The 20984-nt window shown below is 38.9% G+C and overlaps 1 protein-coding gene across 1 annotated transcript in view; it reads right to left on the bottom strand.

Moving 5' to 3' along the window:
* Positions 1-20984, bottom strand: part of ARHGAP15 (Rho GTPase activating protein 15) — a 340420-nt gene that overhangs the window by 261217 nt on the left and 58219 nt on the right. The window contains exons 5-6 of the mRNA XM_009318944.1: positions 16995-17082; positions 10896-10985 (exon numbers count right to left, since the gene is read on the bottom strand). Of these exons, the coding sequence (XP_009317219.1) occupies positions 10896-10985; positions 16995-17082 (178 nt within the window). The remainder of the gene's footprint in view (positions 1-10895; positions 10986-16994; positions 17083-20984) is intronic.

Genomic DNA, 20984 nt, shown 5'->3' with positions numbered 1-20984 from the left:
ATCTGTGTCTTACTTGAAAAGATAGGGATTCTTTTCTGAATAAAGTGTGTTTTTTCTTTATCATCTGTGCACCATGACCTTTCTTTCTCCTACAATAAAAGCCAGTGGATGTCATAAGCTGTGAATAGCCATAATACAGTATTCTAAGTATGGAGGAAGAGTTGCTCCCACATTCACACCCGAGAGTTCCCTTTTGTGGCCTCTCAAACACGTGGCTCGGGCTGTGCTAGCCAAGGACCACCTCGCACAGACTCTGCCCTATCAGCTCATAAACACAAGAGAGAAACGTAAGCATGGTGCTATATATACCTGCACAAATGCGTTAGATCTACGCCTGGTGTAAATCAGGAGAGTTTGGGTGAAGTCAGTGTATTAACATCAACGGAGGCAGGTCTTGTTACCTTCAATCGAAATCGAACCTGTATGGTCTATAGCAGGTAACCCTGAACCATAAGAAAATATGGATGGGCTGTGAATGGACTTTGCCACCATAGCTAAAAAGAGAAGTAAAACCCCCCCCAAAACCACTCAATCCATGATACATTGATTTAAGTACTGCAGGATGGGGTATTGAAATGGATAGATATTTGTTCTTTCAATCTCTTGCTCCGTGACAGCTGCTTTGTGTCTCCTTTTAACTTTACCACACATGAACGATGCTTCTGAATTAATTCAAGAGATCTCTGTACAGCCCATGATGAAAAAATATTCTGTTTTCATTGTTTTTCAGCAGTGGTAGTGGTCAACGCACAAGTCTGGTCAGTCTGTCTGAGAGTTGGGCATTTGGTGGTAACAGGTTACTTCAACAGTTCAGGTTAAAAAGCCTATCATTCCCTTAACTATGCAGTATCAATGCAATTCATCTCAGTCCATAACAGATGACATGTTCAATAGAATATGTAAAGTATGCCTCCACCTAGTGATGACTATGTACAAATAATAGAAAATAATAATAATTCTATTACTTTAGAGAATCTTAGTAATTGGCTCCCATTTTCATAAATTAAAATGTACTCTCATACAAATATTGACTTATACAAATGCACACTTACCTCCTGGAAAATTAGTCTAAAGCTCAGTCTGTAAAAGTTTACCTGCAAACTCAGACCTGGGGGGGACTAAACACATTCTAGGTTTCAAGTATGTTAAAATTTTAAATAATAATGTATTTGTAATGATCATGACTATTATCAGAAAAACAAAACAAGGGGAAGCTGACTGAAGTGCTGTGGATTTTAAGTGTTAAAATCATCTGATAATTTAAGTTAGATAGCCTGTTTTTAAATGAAATGGTAAGCAAACCACCTCTCTTTGCAACTTCATTTGCCAAATAAAATATTCACTAAGCTTCCTGGATGACCCTGTTTTACAGATGCAATTGCAGATGTATGAAATATGAAATTCCTAAGAATTTATTCACCCCAAATCAGAGAAAAGACAATGAATGGAAAAAATGAAAAAAAAACCCAAACTAAAATAAAAAAAAAAACCACCACACCAGAATTCAAGCAATCCAGCCTCTAAACTCAAACTCAAGTTTTTAACAACTCTCATAATCCATATAAAAATACTCTATAAATGGGATCAATTGGAGGTGCATCCTCAGAATCCATAAACTTGAAGAGGAGGTTTGAAAAGCCAGGGTCCTTTGTGGAAAATGTTCTTCTGGGTTTTCCTTTCATTTGTACCATCTGGGAACGACCTTAAACATCTTCTCAGGCCGACTACGCTTGTATTACCATTTCAAAAAGTCTCCCCATCCCATTACTGGTCCATGAATCACAGCCTAAGAATGACTGCTCTGCTGAAAACCGAGAGGTATATTATCTAAAAGAGAGGGCAGGTCACTATTTGCATTTCTCCCCTTGCATTCAAATTACCTGCCATTGTCCATTTAACACCTTGAAACATCCAAAATCATCCTCTCCCCAAAGAATGTCAGCGGTAGAAATCACTCCCACTCAAAAAATGTGAATCCCTACCATATCGTCTGGCATCCCTTTGCACACAAATGCGAGGTGCTGCCTTTCAGAGAGAGGACAGCCAAGGCTCGCCGTGCCCAGCCAACTTTAAATATCTGCCTCGCTCATTAAAGAGAAACACAAAAATGGAGTAAAGTGACTTAGCCAAGATTTTAAAAAATGTAGTGGCTGAATACAGAAATACCAGCACCAAACATGTAAACAAGTCAGATTTGATTATCTCTGAGTGAGTTAATTTAGGATTCATTTTTCTCTTTGTTTTTTCAAGAGTTTGATAAATTAAGGGAACGTGTGCAATGTTTGGGCACATACCAAGACAGGGTTGGGGGTTTTTTTTGTTTTAATATTAACTTACATTTAGAAGGCTGCAAAAATCATAACGCTTTTAAACCAATTTAGCTGTTTTCACTCAGGAGAATCACAAAAAGTTAAAGCACTAAAGAATCAGGAAAGCCAGGCTCCTTTCGCATTTCTGCACTCCCGTTCAGCTGTTGATTGCCAGGTCTATGAAAATACCATTTTCCCCATCTGAGTACACAAAACACAGCACCGAAGGCCTCACACCAGAGGGCTTTATCAAGTTCACCAAACTGGATATCTGTAGCAATAATTCTCATTACGTGCTTTATCTTGAACCAGCCTGTCCTTACCAAGCTATTTACCCGTTCCCTATCAGCCCTGCTGATCAGAAGATAATCATCATTTTAAAACATAAAACTACTACTGCATGCATAATTTAGAGAATACAGGTTTACAGCAGCACTATTCCTTCCTAAAAGCAGACATTACCTCATTTAGCAACCAGCTAAAATAAGTGTTAATAGTATGAACTGTTTGGCCAGGCACCGATTTTTGCTGAAGGATGCTCAAAAACTGCTCCCTGTCGTGATGGTGGGTGCCAGGTGACCTGCGCCGCTGTCCTCCGCAGAGCTGGTCCTCCCAGGGGAAAGGGACAGCCCTGGTGGCACTGGCCAGCCTGGCCAGCCCCGGCCTCGTTTGCCGCCCGCAACGCTTGCCCGCGCCGGCTCGTGCGCTGCCCACGAGATGGCAGCAATATGTTTATGAATAATGCAGCAAGAGGCTGCAGCCCACTGCCATTTCACATGCGAGCCACAAAACGCGACTTGCTTCTTCAGCTGTAAAAAAAAAAAAAACAAAATAAAAAACCCCAACCAACACAACCCTCCGTGAATTCAGCCGCAAAACGATGGAAAAATAAGCAGCTCCGCTGTCACGCTTTGCTCACGGGTAAGCTGCCCGGATTGCTTTTTTGTAAGGTTCGGCGTTATCCAAGGCACAAGGTGCTTCTTGCGCTCTCACATGTTTGTCCAGGCCTTTATGCTCAGCCGTGCTTCTGTCCCTGACAAAATTATTTCACATTAAGCATTAACTGCTGTTATGTTTTATTTTTGCAACGCAGAAAATGCCTGTGGCTTGAAATAAATATTTTCTTTTCTGATGGACAAATAACATCTGCACTTCTGAAAGCTGTCAAAAGCTAAGTGATTCATATGATTTCTTAAGAAGCACATGTGTATGAGCATACACAGACACTCATACCTATCACAGTCACTCACATATCAGCACTTACATCTGTTAAAAGATGGGCTCTTAAAAAAGTGCGGTGAGCTATTATAATAATCATTTTTAACAGACAGACATCTATGTACACATAACATCAGATTTGGAGAATATGGGTAGTGGGTTTTTTTTTTTAATCAGCCTGATCTTCACAGAAATCTTAGGCTCGCTTTCCAATTTGATTTTGGAGTTCTCTGGGTTTTAGCGAGACCCCAGGCTCTGGTGTGTTACAGGAGCTGGCTGCCCTGATGTTTCAAGGCCTGCAGTGAGTACCACAGCGGAGGTGATCTGCAGCGCCGCAGGCAGCATCACCACGGCACCGTGCCCACAGCATCTCTTTCTTCATCCAGACTTTCAAGCCTTTTCAAGACCTCCATGGGTTGTTGAAGTTACACTTCTCAAGGGATTTTTTCCAACACAGTGAAATTTTCATGGAATTTTTCATGGAACAATACTTGGAAAAAAAGGAACTGTCTAGCTAAGATGATATTTAGCTACAAATCAACCAAAGTTTTGTTGAGAATTTTGAATCTTCCTTCAAGTAGACAGGTACAACAAAATGTTGCTTGTCAGGAGTGGACTTCACTATTTCTGAAAAGTAATATATTTTTCTCATTATCAGTAAAACGGTGACTAGGATTTTAATTTATTTTTAATAAAAACCACCAAACTACTGTGCTGATTTTGTAGTCACAAAATACACGAGACCTTTGCTGACAGCCCTAAGGGTTTTTTCTGTTATCCCAAAGCAGACACAGGAACCACAAAAAGTGAGAGAAATACATTAGCTATAACTTTATAGCAGCTCTACCTTAACTGCTCAGCTTGTCAGTTCTATGGATAAAGTTGCTGTTCCTTGAAACGCTTTAAAGTCTCTTCTAGAGGTTGAATATATAGAGGCGTTCCTTGAAATTCTGTTAGAGAAGTTGAAGACTTGGTTTCCCAAACCCTTTGCATGGTTGCACACCCAAATGCACACCACTGTCAAAGTTCCTGCTGATGCCTTGTCTATTTTCGAACTGTATATAGTTTGAAACAAAAAGTACAAACATTTTGGTACATATTATGAAAAAGTTTTCTCATTTTCTTTGAGGTGTCACTGGTCTTATACGTATGAAATCCAAGGCCTTACAGTTTGTGTGTTCCTGTCATTAGGTGTAAAGCTTTGCTGTCACTGCTTGTATCACAGGAGTAATGAAACGTGTCCCTCTGTCCATCACATTTTTTTAGGGGAAACTGTCTTTATTACCTGGCATTCCTTAAAACATGAATCACATCAAGCATTTTTGTGTCCATGTTTACAAAGCGACCTGAATTTCATTTCACTCTCAATATACTCTCTTTGGACTAATGTGGGCAACATCAAATCTAGGAGTGAAACGCTGGGGAGAGAAGGCAGACATGCTCATTCGCCCAGGATGGTTAAAGCCTGGCCATTGCTCACCTAGAACTTCTGAAATGAGGGTGAAACTGCATATCCCATAGCTTATATACATGCCCCAGTTACCAGGTTCTTGCTTATTCTGGACTAGATGAAGATCTTTTTCTTTCTCAGCTAGTGCTTCTACCTATTGCATTCTTTAATAACCAGGAACACCTCCCTGGGTCTCAGGAGCAGCTACTGTCAACACAGGTAAACATTACAATTAAATCTATCCTTTCCATACACACACACACAAAAATAAAATTACCAAGCATCTCTAAATGTCTTTCCTCTTTATCACCTTAAAATGTCATGTTAAAGTCTTTAAAAGCCAAAGTGACTTCTCAATTATGTAATGTTTAGAATGTATATTGTGTGCAATTTTCTATTTTCTGCAAAACTTTCCCCACAATCAAAGATATTTTTCTTCTTACACTATGTACTCTCTCTCTTACTTTTCTTTTTTAAAATCAACAGTAAAAATTTGGCATACAGATATGCAATGAAAACACAGCTCTACTACCATTACTTGCATAAGAACCTGCTCGCTTTTGCATGCTAAGAGCACTACTATAACAGCAGGTTCCAAAAGCAAAGGTCATGATCTGAACTGCTCAACACCTTAGAAAATTTGGGGACTCAAGAAAAGGCAATAAACTAAAGAAAGCATAGTTTCATTTGTAGCTTCTGGTTTAAAAGAAATTAAAAGATAATAGGGCAATTAATAAAGAGCATATTTTTCAACAGATGTAAACCAGAAGTGATTCCAAAAACGTCCACAGAGGTACAATATTATAAAAGTGGAGTCAGGTCCCAGAATCCTGAAATAAGTATAAATGCTGTATATTGAAAGTGTCTGCCGTTCACAGCTCTGATTCCACATTTTGTATGCATTTCTGTCAAATACAGGAAGTATTATGTGGCTTTCAAAACGAAAAAAAAATTAAGAATAAAGACAACTAAATTAAAGAAAAAAAAAAAAGTGTTGTTCGGTCTTGTTGTATTTAAGTTACATCTATCCATTACGTTTTACTGAACATTTTGGCAGGGGCTTCTCTGGTAAGGTGGCTAACAAGACAGTTAGAAGAGAGGAACAGAAACACAACACAGAGACCATTCCATGTTGTTGGGTTCAAGATCTCCCACTTCCACCAATAAAAACAGAGTACTTCTTACATAAAAATCTGTGCTTGAACATCTCTACGATGATGATTAAGACCATTTCTTGTGGGTTTTTTAAACTAATTAGAAGTTTATTATTTAAAGAACCTCTTGCTGACACCATCTAGTATCTGTGTGATATAGCTAAGTCTTTTAATTAGGCAATAATATATTCAGGTCCCTGAGATAGAAATTAAACAACAATCACAGCAGTAACCTCCAGAAGTGGACAAAATGCTGTACAGATGTTTTAAAATCACAACAGGTCCATCTAATACATATCTAATTCAAAGCCAGCAAAGGTTACTGCGCGCCTCGTATGAGCTGCAGGCAAGAGCACTCTCAGGCTCAGGAAACAGCACTTTCTCCGGGGCAGGTTTGGGTTGGGAACATGCTCCAGCTGCTGATAAGGACCACCAGAAGCTTCACATCCATCTGACTGCAAGGTGGCTTTTTTAGATTTGCCTCCTCTGTACAGCATTTATATTTAAAAACATACAAAGAAATCCAAACACCAATCGCAACCCAAGCCCCTCCACATTGCACTCTCAGTGCTTCCTCTAGAGAGATCACGGAAAAGAAAATGATCCCTCCCATGGCAAAAAGCAGTGACTTAAAACATTCCTGGGAGGCATCCAGATACTGTGCTGATCCTACAGTATGTAGAACAAAATAGCTTATCATTCAGATTATGCTCTTGGACAAAGCTGGATAGCTTCAAGGACGAGGGAGTTACCCCAGATCAGCACCATAAAAGTTATTATATAGGAAACAGCTGCAAGACAAATTCTTTCATATTACACATAGGTACAGTTGTACTTTCAGCTGTCTCACTGTTGAAATACTGTACGTCTTACACAGATTTCTCTATTCGTAAAATACACTTACAATTCTTAGTTGCTTATGAATGAGTAACCCCTTACAGCTGCAGTGTATTGAAACAAAACCCAATATCACACCAAATCTGTGGCAAGAGCCAGGGCATCGAACTCCAGAAATTCTTTATACGAAATCTTCCTAAAAAATGAACTTGGTAAACAGGGAAAAATATTACTAGCGAAACTAAAAAATGTCCGTTAGTTAAATGAATAGTGCTATTAAGAGAACAAAGCAGCTTCACCAATTCATAAGTATGCTGCTTGTGACCTTTTTTTGCACTCTTCACCTCTCTCCTATTTTTCCTTTTCTTTTTTGAATCATCCGAGAGAAATCTTCCAAAACCTCCTCAAGGAAATAGTCTACAGCCACAAGACTTTGTGCTAACGAAGCTCCAGCATTACGAAACCAGAGGTCAAGAACACGTCTTCCACGTCTGGGCTGAATTTGAAATTAAAAGGGCTGCTTGACTTAGAGGATGAGTAAAGCAGAGGAAAGAATAAACTCCAGTTGAAAAGTTTACTAGAAGCAGAAAACATTGAATATTGAGAAAAACGTGTAAACTAACCTAGTTACTGGTGCCTCAGCAGCCATATTAGTACTGACTGAAAAGCAGCCCATCGTGTTATTTTCTTTTTTGATAACCCGCATCAAAATGCACCTACCCAATATCAAACTAAGCCAAATAAAGGAAAGAGGAGAACGACAGAGTGACACAGGCACTGTTTCTTTTCCAGTTGCTGACTGACAACACTGCCGTCCCTTAACATGGTTTTATTTAGTTATTACAACCATCTCTCTGTAAATGACACTTAGGATTATTTAAGATTATGTTGTAATCCTTTTAATCCTCAGTGCTTTAAATTTCAGGCTAAACACCAAAGAGCAAACTAGCACTTAGCAGAAATATTTAAAGCATGTGATTTGAACATAAATCTTCTTTTATTCACCACTCCTCTGATGAAGACCTAGTGTATGGTGTCATTCAGCCAGCAAGAACAAACAGCATGGTATCTTACTGCAAACTGCTACGTTTCCCCACACCATGTGAAATTGTTTCTAACCAGTTCTTTTCTTTGGTGCTAGCTATATCATCAATAAAATAAATGAAGGAAAATCAGAAGGTTATATTTTATAAGATGTGCATATTTTCAGTTACTATTAAGGAAAACTTGGGAAAAAACCCCACGTAATATGTTCATCAAGAACAGAAATAGATTGCATGCACAAATTGGATAGTGTGAGAGACAGATCAGACTTATCCTGTTAAACAGGGAGTAGCTCAATTAAAGTGAGTGGAGTAACACAGCTGAAAACCTCATGATCAAGACCAGAAACCCAAATCTTCCTGCCTGAATATCATTTACTTGCAGTTTCTTCTTTTTCTTTTCCTTGCATCGATCACGTTTCCAATTAGTTTTCTTTATGATACTCCTATACTCCATCTTCTTGTTACCATCCATTAACTGTCATATGCTTAGATTTTAAATTCAAGATTTCCTTCTTTTTCTTCAAACCAAAATCTCAGTAGTCATTTTCTATTTCTAATCTATAATTCATGAACTCAGATTGAGCACCCAGGCTAAATCAAACTCGAAATTCTGCATCTACTCCTGGTACAACACATTAGCAGAAAGCAACCATTGCTCTGAATCAGAAAAGAATGTTTTATTATTCAGAAAGTAATGAAACAAAAACCCACCAACTATGCTCTGTTGCCACGCTTTGAAGATATAATCATACTTATTTCTGATCATTTCAGAGCTAGACAGCTAATGTATTTAATAAAATAGCAACGTAATACATCTATATTTAGTTCACAAAAAAAAAAAAGTTAAAAAATCACCTATGTTCTTTTCATTTGAACAAACCTATGAATAAGTAGACATATAGTATCAATCTTACACCCCACTCACTAGGGATAAGTAGATCATCAGAAGCGTTTCCTGAAATATTCAGTATCCAGGTACAAACTGACCTCTCCGCTTTGGAACTCGCCTTGGATTCCCTCCAGACTATCTCATAAATCTTCGCTCTCTCTCTAGTCCCCTTCCCACTCTATCTGCTCATGTAGCACCAGTGTCGTTCAGTCCTTTCCTTTCCCAAAATGTCACCACTACTGATGCCAAAGCCTTCTCCTCTTTCACTCTTACCATCTGGCATAATCTTCTTGTAGCTCTCTGTCTAAACAATGCTCCATCCCTTTTCAAAATGTGTCTTAACATATGTCCTTCCTCACATGCTTTTACTTCTTAATGTCTCTCCCACTCACTTATTGGCTTGATGAAGACACGTTTTAATGGGTCTGAACAGTAGTGCATGAGTTTCCTTTCTCACGTTATTCTGATTCAGTGGAGTTACACCTCACACTAACAGAAGTGAGAAGAAAATGCATTGCAAAGTCTTCATACAACCAGTTTGGTAAATCAATAACAGAACTTCATTTGTCTTTACATTGGAAATTTATTAGCTGCAATGAATCACCACTCCAATATGTATTTCCAAACAGAAATTTTGCTTACTGCAAAATGAGAAATAAACCTTAGAAGCTCAGAAGACCTGTCAGTGTGCTCAGGGGGTTGCAGGAGTGAAGGCTAAGGTTATACTTAAACGCATTCCAAGAGAAAAAGCTGAAGATTGACAGCAAAACTAAAATATTTATTCTAAAAATACCTAAGAAATGACAAAGCTCCAAGTGTTGTCTCAAGACAACCTGAAGGATGTGGGGGGTATAGAAGCATAAGTCTTACTGTCTTGGAGAAGAGGAATATTTCTAAATATTGCATGTGCTTTAGAAAGATGTCTAGAAAAATAAACCTTGAAAAAGTCTCTGTAACACCCGGTTGACCCAAAGAGGTTTCTTTTCAAGAAGCCATGTACAGTCCCTTAAGGGGTTTTTGTGGGTGGTGCTTTTTTTTCTTAAGCCCCAGAGCCAGGCGCAGTTGGTTCCTCCAGCATGTTTCATTGGTGATGATGCCAAAGGACTACCTGGCAATTAACAGTATCTTGACCCTGACGTTCCCTTCTGCATCTCTCCTCCCTTTATTGTTTGTATTGTTAAAAATTCTTAATGTTAGAACTCTGGGAAACAACTCAGTTCATAGAGAATAATATTTTGATGTGGCTTGATGCAACTTTTAGTGAAACAAAACAAAAAACTTTCTACTGATATTCATGGGAGCTGGATCATGTCCAAAACCTGAAGATGTTGCAATAAACTATTTTAGCCCCTAGATCCTGGAATGTTAACCTTGCAGTAACGCTTTTCTTCTCCTTTCATCTTTTTGGGCCTTGGTCCTCCCTTTCAATTCAATGGGATTTAGATGAAATAATTAAATAATATTATTTTCCATCAATGAAATACGGTCCTGTGAAAAACACATGTCCTTCTATGCTGGCCCTGACAGAGGCAAGCTTTTAAAATCCTCCCCTCCCCTTCCAGAAATGAACCTGGGTCATCACCATCTGAGGACCCTGAACAGCAATAAAAATAAACAGAGTAACCGCACTGTGTTGGAGCAATGCTTGTATAAGCAGTTGGAAGAAGTTGTGTTTATGGAAGTCCTTTAGGTCAAGATTCTAGGCCTGAACCCAAAGCAATTACCTACTAAGTTTTAAAAACAAATTGAATATAGAGCATTAATCAATAAATCAACAGGTTCTCAAGTGTTTAGGAGACTCAGTCATCAGAAATCCTTCTCTTGGAAAAACATGAAACTGATGCTTGATAAAATGTTACACTCCTGTATTAGTAAGAAAAACGTTGTATTAAATCAGTCTCTAGTTATTAAAACCAAGGAAATAAAACCTACCTCTTAACTTAGCAGAGTTTATACTCAAAAGAGCAATGAAATGCATGCCTTGCCTCTTACCTGAAAGACATTCTTTTTGCTGGATTTCTCTGAGGTCCACTCAATGCGAGCACCACACAAATCCACACACTCAGGTTTATATCCTGGTTTCTGGGAGGAAAAAAAAAATCAACCATGAATATGGCCTGACTTTTCACAAACGGGGACAGTTATCAGATAAAGCAAGAATAGATCAAGTTCAAGTGACAGATTATTGTAGCGCAGCTGCTGGTATTACTGAAAAGAGTTCATTATTCCCTGGTATTATTAATTAACCACTCCTGAGGTGTCTTAACTCAGAAATAAGGTTCTTATACTAGATACGTAATTTGAAAAATAATTAGATGGTTTTAAAAAGAGTCTGATATAACGTACCATATATCAAAACACAAATGCATACACAGTGACCAGATATTTTAAATGCTTACTTTGCAAAACCTCTTGAAAAGCCATTGGGTTTAAAGGTAAAGTTTTGTGGGTTTTCCAAATGCAAATTTAAACTGATGCAGCTGGAAAGGACAGAAATTAGACAAGAAGATACATCGTATCTGTAAGACAAGCTATCTCCTTTCTCCAAACAAATTATCATTTCTAGCTCCTAAAAAAGCAGCTTCGAGGGCATGTGCGACACCCAGAAAGAGCTCAAAACTAGGGTAGCTCCACACAGTTTGCTACTTCGCAATGTCAGTCCATGCATCCCAGAGTGACACAGCTCTGCCTCCCCAGCTCCTCCATATGGACGCAAATAATTCAAAGAGCAGATTTGTTTGCTTGTATCATTTACGTTGCTGGGAGTTGGTGTAAAGCACAATAATCCTCATTTGCCATCTAAGCGCCTTCTCCAGGGACTCTGCCTGTGCAGCAGTTCTGGCAAAGCCCATGTAGTTTAGAGTAGCCTTTGTAGATGAGGTTACTGCACATCCCGGACAACAATAAAAATACTACTCTTAACAGTATAAAGCACTAGTAAGTCCCTTTTGGGTAAGATATGGAGTAATATCCACATAACATAATTAATCAGCTTGATGTATCTTTTCTGCTCTGTTGTTCTTAAGCCATTTTACCTTAAAAAAAAAAATGCATTAGTGATAAAGAAAACAGACTTAATAGAAGCTAACGGTGGCCAGTCCAGCATCAACCACATAATCAGCTTTCCAAAGATTGCTCACTGAATTTCTCTGATGTTGTTATTAAAGGCTAAAAAAATGTGTGTTCTCCAGGGTGCTTTTGAGATGGGTAGAAAAGGACCTATTTAGGTTAAAAGAAGCGGAGTAAGATATCCTGGTGAAGTAATTTGCAACCAGAGTCTCTGGCAGTTTTCAGTACTGGAGTTGTAATTATGTTCTCCATTTGCCAAACCGTAAAACCACCATGGTTCAGCTCCTCTAAAACCAACAGTCCTGTGTGTATTTGTTCCTTCTTTTTTTTTTTTTTTCTTTTTTTTTTTTTTTTTTTTTTTAATAGGAAAAATATGCTCTTCAAAACAGAAAGATGTTCTTGTGGGTAAACCACTGGAAGAGCAGGGTTTGGATTTTTTCCCCCAACTCTGCCTCAGACTTCCTGCCAGGCCTCTGACAAGAACTTAATCTTTCTGAATTTTTAATAACAGATCAAAACTGCAGTATTGATACTTGATTTTACAAAGACGCTGTGAAATTTAGTCAGTTAATATTTGCGTGGCAAAAGTGGCAAAGCTGAAAAAACCCAGACAAACACCAACCCATTAGTACAAAAAAATATTCAAGGGGGGGGGGAGGTGGGAATAAATGAATTTTCAATATTCCAGTACTGTACTTGAATAAATAGGGCTATGGTGCCTCCTTTAAGTAGATCGCTCTCCTTGGCCAGGAGGTACCCCGGGGAAGTTTCCTCCCCAGGAGTCCATGCAATGACCAGGTCTGCACCGCACAGAGCAGGCAGCTCTGTAGCCCATCACTAACACACAACACAGCCTTATCAAAGTGGGTCACCTTGCTTTCTTTGGAAAAATTACCCAAAAGGATAGTTTGAGTCTGAAAATATTTTAACAAAGAAGGGCAGCTCTATTCCGCCAGCAGAAAGAGTTGAGAAATTTTGGAAACACATAATGAGATGAAAATAAGAGATTAAAACGTAGACAAAGAAACAGGAAATAGTTTCTTGATAGTGAAGGATATTGGGCTACAGAATATTTTCCTCAGGAAAACTGCCATGGCATTTCACGCTGAAGTGAGAAAAAACAATGGAAAGCCCAGGGAAGTTTTGCAGGAAGATGGAATAGTGAACTCTATAGGACTTTACCATCTCTAATTTCTATGATTGCACAAAAATACATGCAGCAGCAGAACTTGGACTCCTCTGTGCACTCAGTACACACACAGTTTAATTTTATTGTTGTGGTAGTAATTTGGAGTTTGTTTACAGTTCTGATTGTGTAATAAGCAGAAGAAAAGTGTAAGTACGTGCATCTCCCTTTCCAAAAAGGATGGGATGCAAGCTCACGGTGTTGGAAAGATGAACACCCTTCTGCTATGTACAATAATCAGCTGGAAAACTTATCTTTTGGAGAATTTAGCGATTCTGCCCACAATGGCGTATGAGGTGCCTATGAATGCCATACGAGACTCGTGGGTATGGCGTAGCATACAAAGCTTCTGATGAAAACTGCATGCAAAACCATTCGGATCCATCAAGCCTGAAACTGTCCATCGTGCACATGAGCCCTTCTTCTGCACCTGGGGAGCTCCACACAATGGGAAGCCCTGCTTAAATCCATAGGGACCCCAGGAAAATTGCCTAGAAATTCATTCTGGCCTAAACATTGTCCTGTTACATAGCTTGCTTTCCAGTTTATGCATTACCCAGAGCCACTGCAAGAGAGTAAGTTAAGGTTACTGGGAAAGCCTGAGCACTCTGCACCCTTGCTTTGTGTTTTGCAGTCGGAGCAATTATGTTATATCAATGTTGATGGAGGGGGTTACGCTGTAAATTGATACGAGTATCTGCTACAATGAAATCTTCCTAAACATGAATATGGATTTCAGCAGCATTTTCACTCACTGAGGTACTTTGCAGATGGGCTAATAACCTGAGGTTAAAATAACCTCTGTTGAATAAAGTATCTCAGGGAATAAAGACTACTTTTTCTTGGTCAGAAAGACCAACTGGTAATAGAGTTTAATCCTGGTAAAAAAGAATGGAGCTGTGATCCGTTTAGATCACAACGTCCTTAATTTAAAATAGAAAGCAAGTTATATTCATATGAATGCTAAAAAAAAGGGTATCAAAGGCATGACCACAAATGATCAAGGCAGCAGCAAAAGATAAGGATTTAGCTACATGGGATGCAAACTTGCATTTTCAGTATTATTTGTAAACAAGCTCATTTTCTGAATCTCTCCTTTGTGTGCTTTAATTGTTGTGCTCTAACTATTATTAATAATAACACCAGATAATGTCACTAGCTTCACCAGAAAGCTGTGGATCCCAGGCTTCTCCGTGCAAATCAATAGGAAAGTTCTTACAGCGAGTCCTACATCTACAATCGTACAAAGGAACAACAAAAACTCCTTTTAGCTATTACTAGATCTTTGCATTAGAATATTATTAAAGATTTTGGTAAATACAATTTTAAATCACCTCTAAATGTTATCCTATCATCAGAAAAAGAGGTATGATTAGAATGTGCTTTTGTTTCCCTCTCTCCTATTGCCTTTATAGTGAAATATCATTCCTCTTATAATGATGTTGTCTTATTCTAAATTTTCACTTCATGTACAGTATTTAATAATTAATTAATATCTTTATAATACAAAGGAACATTAATCTTTTTGTAAAGTCACATCATTTTCCTGCTAACAATAAAAATGCTTTAAGTCATACTATCGTGAATGAACATTGCCTCTATTACATTATTTAATTAATGGTTGAGCTCCCCTTTGTCCAAAGTAAACTACAGCTGGGGAAAAAAAAAAATATCAGTAAACAAATGATTTCTAATGAATCCTTTTTGGTTTACAAAGGAAATAAGCATTGGCTTATCAGATGGCTTTATCAGATGAGATCAACATGCCGGTTTAGCTTTTTTTGATGTGTGAAATTTAGGTTTAGGAAATTGGGTTATAAGATTATGAATGCTGACAGCTCTTGTTGTTTTCAAGCTTTACCCAATTTGTTTATTTACCATTGCACATAAGTTATATGCAATAGACAGAAAATATAACTTTAACAGCTTTTTCTCACGTAGTGAACGTTAAGTTCACAGCCCCAGTGTTCAGATCTAACATGGAATAAAAAAAAAAACCACCCCACTTTTATTTTTTCCCCCCATAATGAGCAAAATATGAGATCAATATGTCTGTGTTCTTCCTAACACAGCAGGCAGTAGATGCTATCTCACCAATTGTGAGCACTGGGGATGAAGTGAAACTTCAGGGAAAGGGGACTGACTTCTCAGAAGATCCTTTCTCATAACACGCCTTAATTTTTTGAGTTAAACAGATTGAGATCTGGGCAAGAGTCATATTTTCCAGGCAAGTCTACTTCAGTACCTAAATCCTTAAACAGCCAGTGGGAATTTTAACCACATAGAAGAGTCTCAGAGCAAAATCAAGTCTCCTGTACGTTGAATTTCCTCTGGTCCATTTCTCTCCTGGGATTTGGGTGAATGCTTGCAAAGAGAGAGGAGAAGAGGTAGCAGGGTAGAAGTGCAAGACAGCTGGTAAATTATAAGATTAGTCCTAATAAATTCACCTGAGACTTTTTTTTTTAATAGCATCTAATTCAACTTCAAGGAATGATTCTGAAAGATGAGGATGATTCTGAAAAAATATTAATTCAAGCTATACTGTTTTCATGGCTTCAGAAAAGTAGTATTTTCCAGCTGTACTGGCACAAACACAGGCAGAAAGTACCAGATTTCATCCTTTATTTGCTTTTATTGTTTCATCTATTTTTATTTTTCTGCAGCCCTCATCTTCTTTCCAAAAAAGCAAGGCATGAAAAGGTGTTCCTTAAAGCTGATTTTATGGCAGGTGTCATTGACAGATCAAGAATATATAGAAGAAAAGGTTTGTATCACCTGCAACGGAAAAAATAGCTTATTGTTTGTGACTCCTGCCAAAGGAAGCACCTTTGTGGCCACCCATCATGCCAATGAGATTTGGCAGGTTTGATCAGGCCTTGAGAGCCTTTCACAACAGGGCTTTGTCAAACCTGTCCCTTCGCTGCCCACAGTGTCACACATTTACCGAATTCCCTTTTTGTTGCCCACATTCAGGTTCACAGGCTCAAACTCGGCAGTAACTAGCACTGAAGGGATACGTGCCGTTATTGCTTGCGTAATGTAGCTGTCACATCTCCGAAGACTAAGATCGGTGGTCTTTCCTTGGGGCACAATAAAAAGGTACTGCAAATTTCACTTTGTAGTAACTACAGGCTACAGAAATTGCATTAGCTGCGTTAGATGGAGTCATAGAAATATTCAGGAAGGTTAGAGGGATATGGTAGATGTCACATTTGTACTAGATAAAAAAATCACTTTGCTAACTTATAATGTTTTCTGCTTTGGTAACACCCTATGTTAAGGTGCCATTTATAAATAATTTATTATTATTTATTAATGTATAAGCCACTTTATAGGATGGTAGATAACAACTTAAATTCATGTATTAAAGATGCACATACGTGGTTTAATACAATTTACGTCTCACAATATCCTTTGCAACAGATTCTCATCGCATCATCTGTTAAGCATTTATTACTAATGCATTTTATAACATACTTTATAATACATTATTTGAGGAAGTAGCTACATTTAGTGATCATTTTCATGAATAAGAATAAAGCATTTATAAATGGCACCTTAATTTAAAGTGTTACCTTCACATTACTGGATAGTCACTCACCATTTGTCTCACTTCGCAATTATTCTCAAAATGCACCTCTTAATAAAGGACATGCTACGTCCTATTTCTTCTCATACACTACATCTGATTAAAAGTTTATCAAGGCATTTTCCTTCAGCTGCTCTCTTTGAAGGTTGCCAGCTCAATCTGAATTTGTCTTATGTAAACACCAAACTTTTTATACTGAAATAACAGTTGCAAGGAAGGCGAGGATATCACATGGTTGATTGCCTACCAGGTTGGCCAGCGCCGGCTGCTTGGATTCTTTGTAGAATTCCATTTTCCGAGCTGTGAGAACAATCCAAGACGTCGACCAGTTTTTCCTTAAAAGTAAAATAAAATTTTAAAAAGGAAAAATTAGCAAAGCGTGCAAGCAGGAGGTAAAAGATGCTCCATTTGTAGACTTGGCTTTTAATTATCTCACTTCAGAAACAAAAATGGTCTAAAGTCAATATCAGCAATGCACTTCCACCAATATTGATGGAGTTGCACCATCCTAATTATACCTGAATGCGGCCCAACAAAGCTTGAAGGCCTTCTTTCTCCTCATTCATGTTTTAAAGCCTATCTATGTTCCTTTTCCCCGCAGGTGCCTTAACCACAGGAAAACAGTGGGATTATTCATGCATGCTTAAAGTTCACATATACTTAGAGGACTCCAATAGCTAGTGCCCTTCTGGTAATTAATATTTAAAATAGAACCCAGAAGGAAAAATGTAATTTCGATCTGATTTTACAGAGCTCAACAAAGGGTCTATTTTGAAAGGTCCCAGATATTTTCTCCTATCCCTAAATTAAAAATTTACAGGAGAGTGAGGAAGATAAAAATTATATCTGAGAGAGGTTTAAGTAACCATTAAACATCAGGAGTTCACGGAACAGCCCTAGAGAGCTGGCGAACTGCTGGGGCCAGGGAGAAGTCAAAATACACATGGATATGTGAAACAGTGTCCGCTGATGCAGAAGTACATAATAATCAATTCAGAAGAAAATGCTATTATATATATTACATATAATAATGTGATGTTTCAAACCACTGCATAATCATAAACAGGCAGATCTGGTCTGAGAGAAAACTATTTTTAGATTAAAATCTCGAGTTCGAGGCTCCAATTTGAGGGTCATAACACCTGATGTTTACAAAAATACTCATAAACCCACTATTTTCTTTATGTGAAAGCAAATCGCAAATCTGAACATTTTAGAAGAAACTTGAAAGTGCATATGACAAACAGGCCGCTTCACAGGTGTGTTGCAGTGCATTAAAAAGGAGGGAGCTACCTGTAAGGACACCGAGGGCCCAGGGAGGAGCTCTTAAAAACCCTTTGTCTTCTCTCTTCCCTGGTCCCTTTGAGTTTTCTCTGTTTAGGTATTCCTAAGTAACTCAAACACCCGCATTTTTTTATTCTAGCAAAACCTGGCTTTGTTGAGTTTTAAAGCCTGTCGGTCTTCTTTGCGATGCTCGCTTCCAGATCCATCTCAAAGCTCTGCTGCACTCAATATCCCATCAAACTGCACATCAGGCATAACAACAGGCAGTTTTTCTGTTAATGACTTTCCTATTCAATATGTTTCAGTCATCAGCTGAAGGAGCATAACCAATATTACAGATGAAGCCCTAACGCCACTGACGTTATCAGAGGAACTTGCACTCACTTCAGTGTGGGCAGGATTTGACTCAAGATGATCTAATGATCATCCCTAAAATATGGCCAACAAGAGGCAACAGTGAAAGAAAGTCTCTGCAGAGGAGATGAATACGTCTGAAGAAAACAGAACTGCATTTTTTATGCCATGTTAATGGGGAAAATATAGAGACACACATTGAGAAAGAGAAAGAAACAGCAGGGTTTTAGAAAAGTACCTGACCACTGGCAAATATTTCCCCAGAAAAGGACGGTGTTTGTAAGTCACTTTGAAATTTTCGGCTAAATTTATTACCACTGTAAAGCTGTATCCTTAGCTAATGTGAACTATGGTCATAGCCGTGGATTGCACGTATTGGCATTAAGAACAACTTAACCTCAGCTAATTATTTTTTTAAATATCTTTAGGAAACAAGTGCTGTAGCTGAGAATCACCATCAAGGTAGTGAATACAAGTTGTCTGTTGGTAAGTACAACTCGAGTTCTTTTTAATTCTTTTTTTTTTTTTTTAAATGCTTATAAAAGCTCAGTAAGTGCACAGGGGAGTAAGCGGCCAAGCATGCTGTGTGCCGGTTTAAACAGATTTTCCTACGAGTTGGATATCCTGGCTAAATATGGATTACCAAAGGATTAAAACCCTTGGGACACAGCTTAGATTCAGTACGCAACTTACACCAAATGCTTGACGTTAGCTACGGAGAGGAACATTTCTGTGTCATGGCCACTTCTACCAGCCAGAGTGCTGCTTGCTCCAGGTATTTGTGGGGCAAGTTTTTCTACCTGAGAAACATAAATCAGCAACTGCATTTTGAGGTCCCAGACTTGTGCACAATCTTCTTAAAATGTTCAAATTTCTGATCAAACTGAGAGGTTTGCCAAGATTTGAAAACATTTCATTTCAACCTGGACCGCATTAAAAAAAAAAAAAAAAAAAGCATTTCTATTTATGGTTTTGAAATAAGAAGTCAGCAACAAAGAAAGAAAAAGTTAACGATAAGTATTCCTTAAATTATATCAGGTGAGATGTTTTATCTAATTTTCATTCTGAATTTTAGGGGGAAAATGCTTTAATTCCATCAGGAATAAGAAAATGTAGTGGTTTTGCAGGACACTATAGGAATTATAGAAGCTATGAGAACGCAACTCAGTTTCACTGTGTTATCTGCGAGAAGATTTTTTCCCCCTAAATTTAAATTCCCCAGTTCTTTTATTCTACAGTTGTTTCATTTAAAAAGTGACATTTTAAAATCAAAAATTCATTACTTTTGTGACCTAAAGATAAAAAGTGTATAAACTAGTCAACCTTTTTATGAGATTGTCCATAAAGTCATCAGTCAGACCAAAAAAAAAAAAAAAAAAAAAAAAGATTTAAGGTATGTTAGTCTCTGCACAGATGAGCACACGCTGTATTTCATGGGATACATGCAGCGACCTAAGGTTTTCAAGCTCTTTGGAAAAGCCAGCTCACAATATTCTCATTTTTGCTGTGCGGCACCAACATTGTTGCAGAAATCACTTCCAGCCGCTGAACAGCAAATTCAGGTGGGTGAAAGGAGGAGTCAGCCAAAGCGTACGCAGAGTAGACGGATCCCCACTGCCCATCCTCTGTCTGTGCGAGGAGCCATGAATACCAGCGCGCAGAGAAGACCCCGCTAGAATTAACAAGGACATTGCCTGAATTCGGCCGTAGCTCCAGGGTCGAAGTCGGGGTCGCAAGCCCCCGAGAGCCCCAGCGAGGTGCCACCCGCCTACCCGGGGGCTGCAAGCGGAGCCCCCCAGCGCGGCAGCCGCGTTTGCATTCTGTCGAACGAACACCTGAGGGCAGCACGTTATAGCTTCAGCGGCGCTCGCCGTCTCGGAGGCGATTTAAAAACGCGACGGTGTTCAGGGCTATTTAAAAAAACAAAAAAAAAAACAACAAAAAAAAACCCAAAAAACCAAAAAACCAGCGGTCGAGCTCCGCTGCCTCCTCCCCGTGCCCGCGCCGAGCCGGTGTGCAACGCCAAGCCACGAAGATGCTTCGTGCTAAGGGCCCCCGATGCGCCGGGAAGGTAAAACCTCCCTCCTCCTCCTCTGGGCTTGTCCACAGGTGATGCGCAGCCTATGCACACCCTGCAGAGAAGCTTCTGCCGGCGCCTGGAGAATAGAGCGTCACTGGATTCAAAGCCGGTTCCCAAAATGCCCGCTATACCGGTCTCTGATGGCACCCAGCTGCAGCAGGCTTGGCCAAGCGGTGACAATGTTCTTGCTTCAAGTGAGAGGGTGGACTAGGTGAGCCACAAACTCCCTTTTCAATGAGCGTTTCTAGGACTCTTATGGTTTAGCACTATATGGGCGTGAGAACTTACTACTTGGCTCCTTCCTCCAGGCAGAAAATGTAATATTTCACATTACTCTCTCATTCTCATTGGTGACATACAGTGCTGGTCACACCACTGCTACTCCTTTACAGGCATCTAAATACAGCAAACCGCAGCAAATCCTTCCATAAAAGGCAGCATTAATATTCACGTTACTTTCAACACAAACCGTGCTAAGTGAGTAACTGCTGACCACTTGATAATCTTGTCTTGGCATTC

This window comes from Pygoscelis adeliae, unplaced genomic scaffold, assembly GCF_000699105.1.
Source record: "Pygoscelis adeliae isolate BGI_AS28 unplaced genomic scaffold, ASM69910v1 Scaffold222, whole genome shotgun sequence".
In the NCBI taxonomy this organism is placed as follows: domain Eukaryota; kingdom Metazoa; phylum Chordata; class Aves; order Sphenisciformes; family Spheniscidae; genus Pygoscelis; species Pygoscelis adeliae.
Note: the sequence above shows the minus strand (reverse complement) of the source record. Positions and strands in the feature narration are given on the sequence as shown.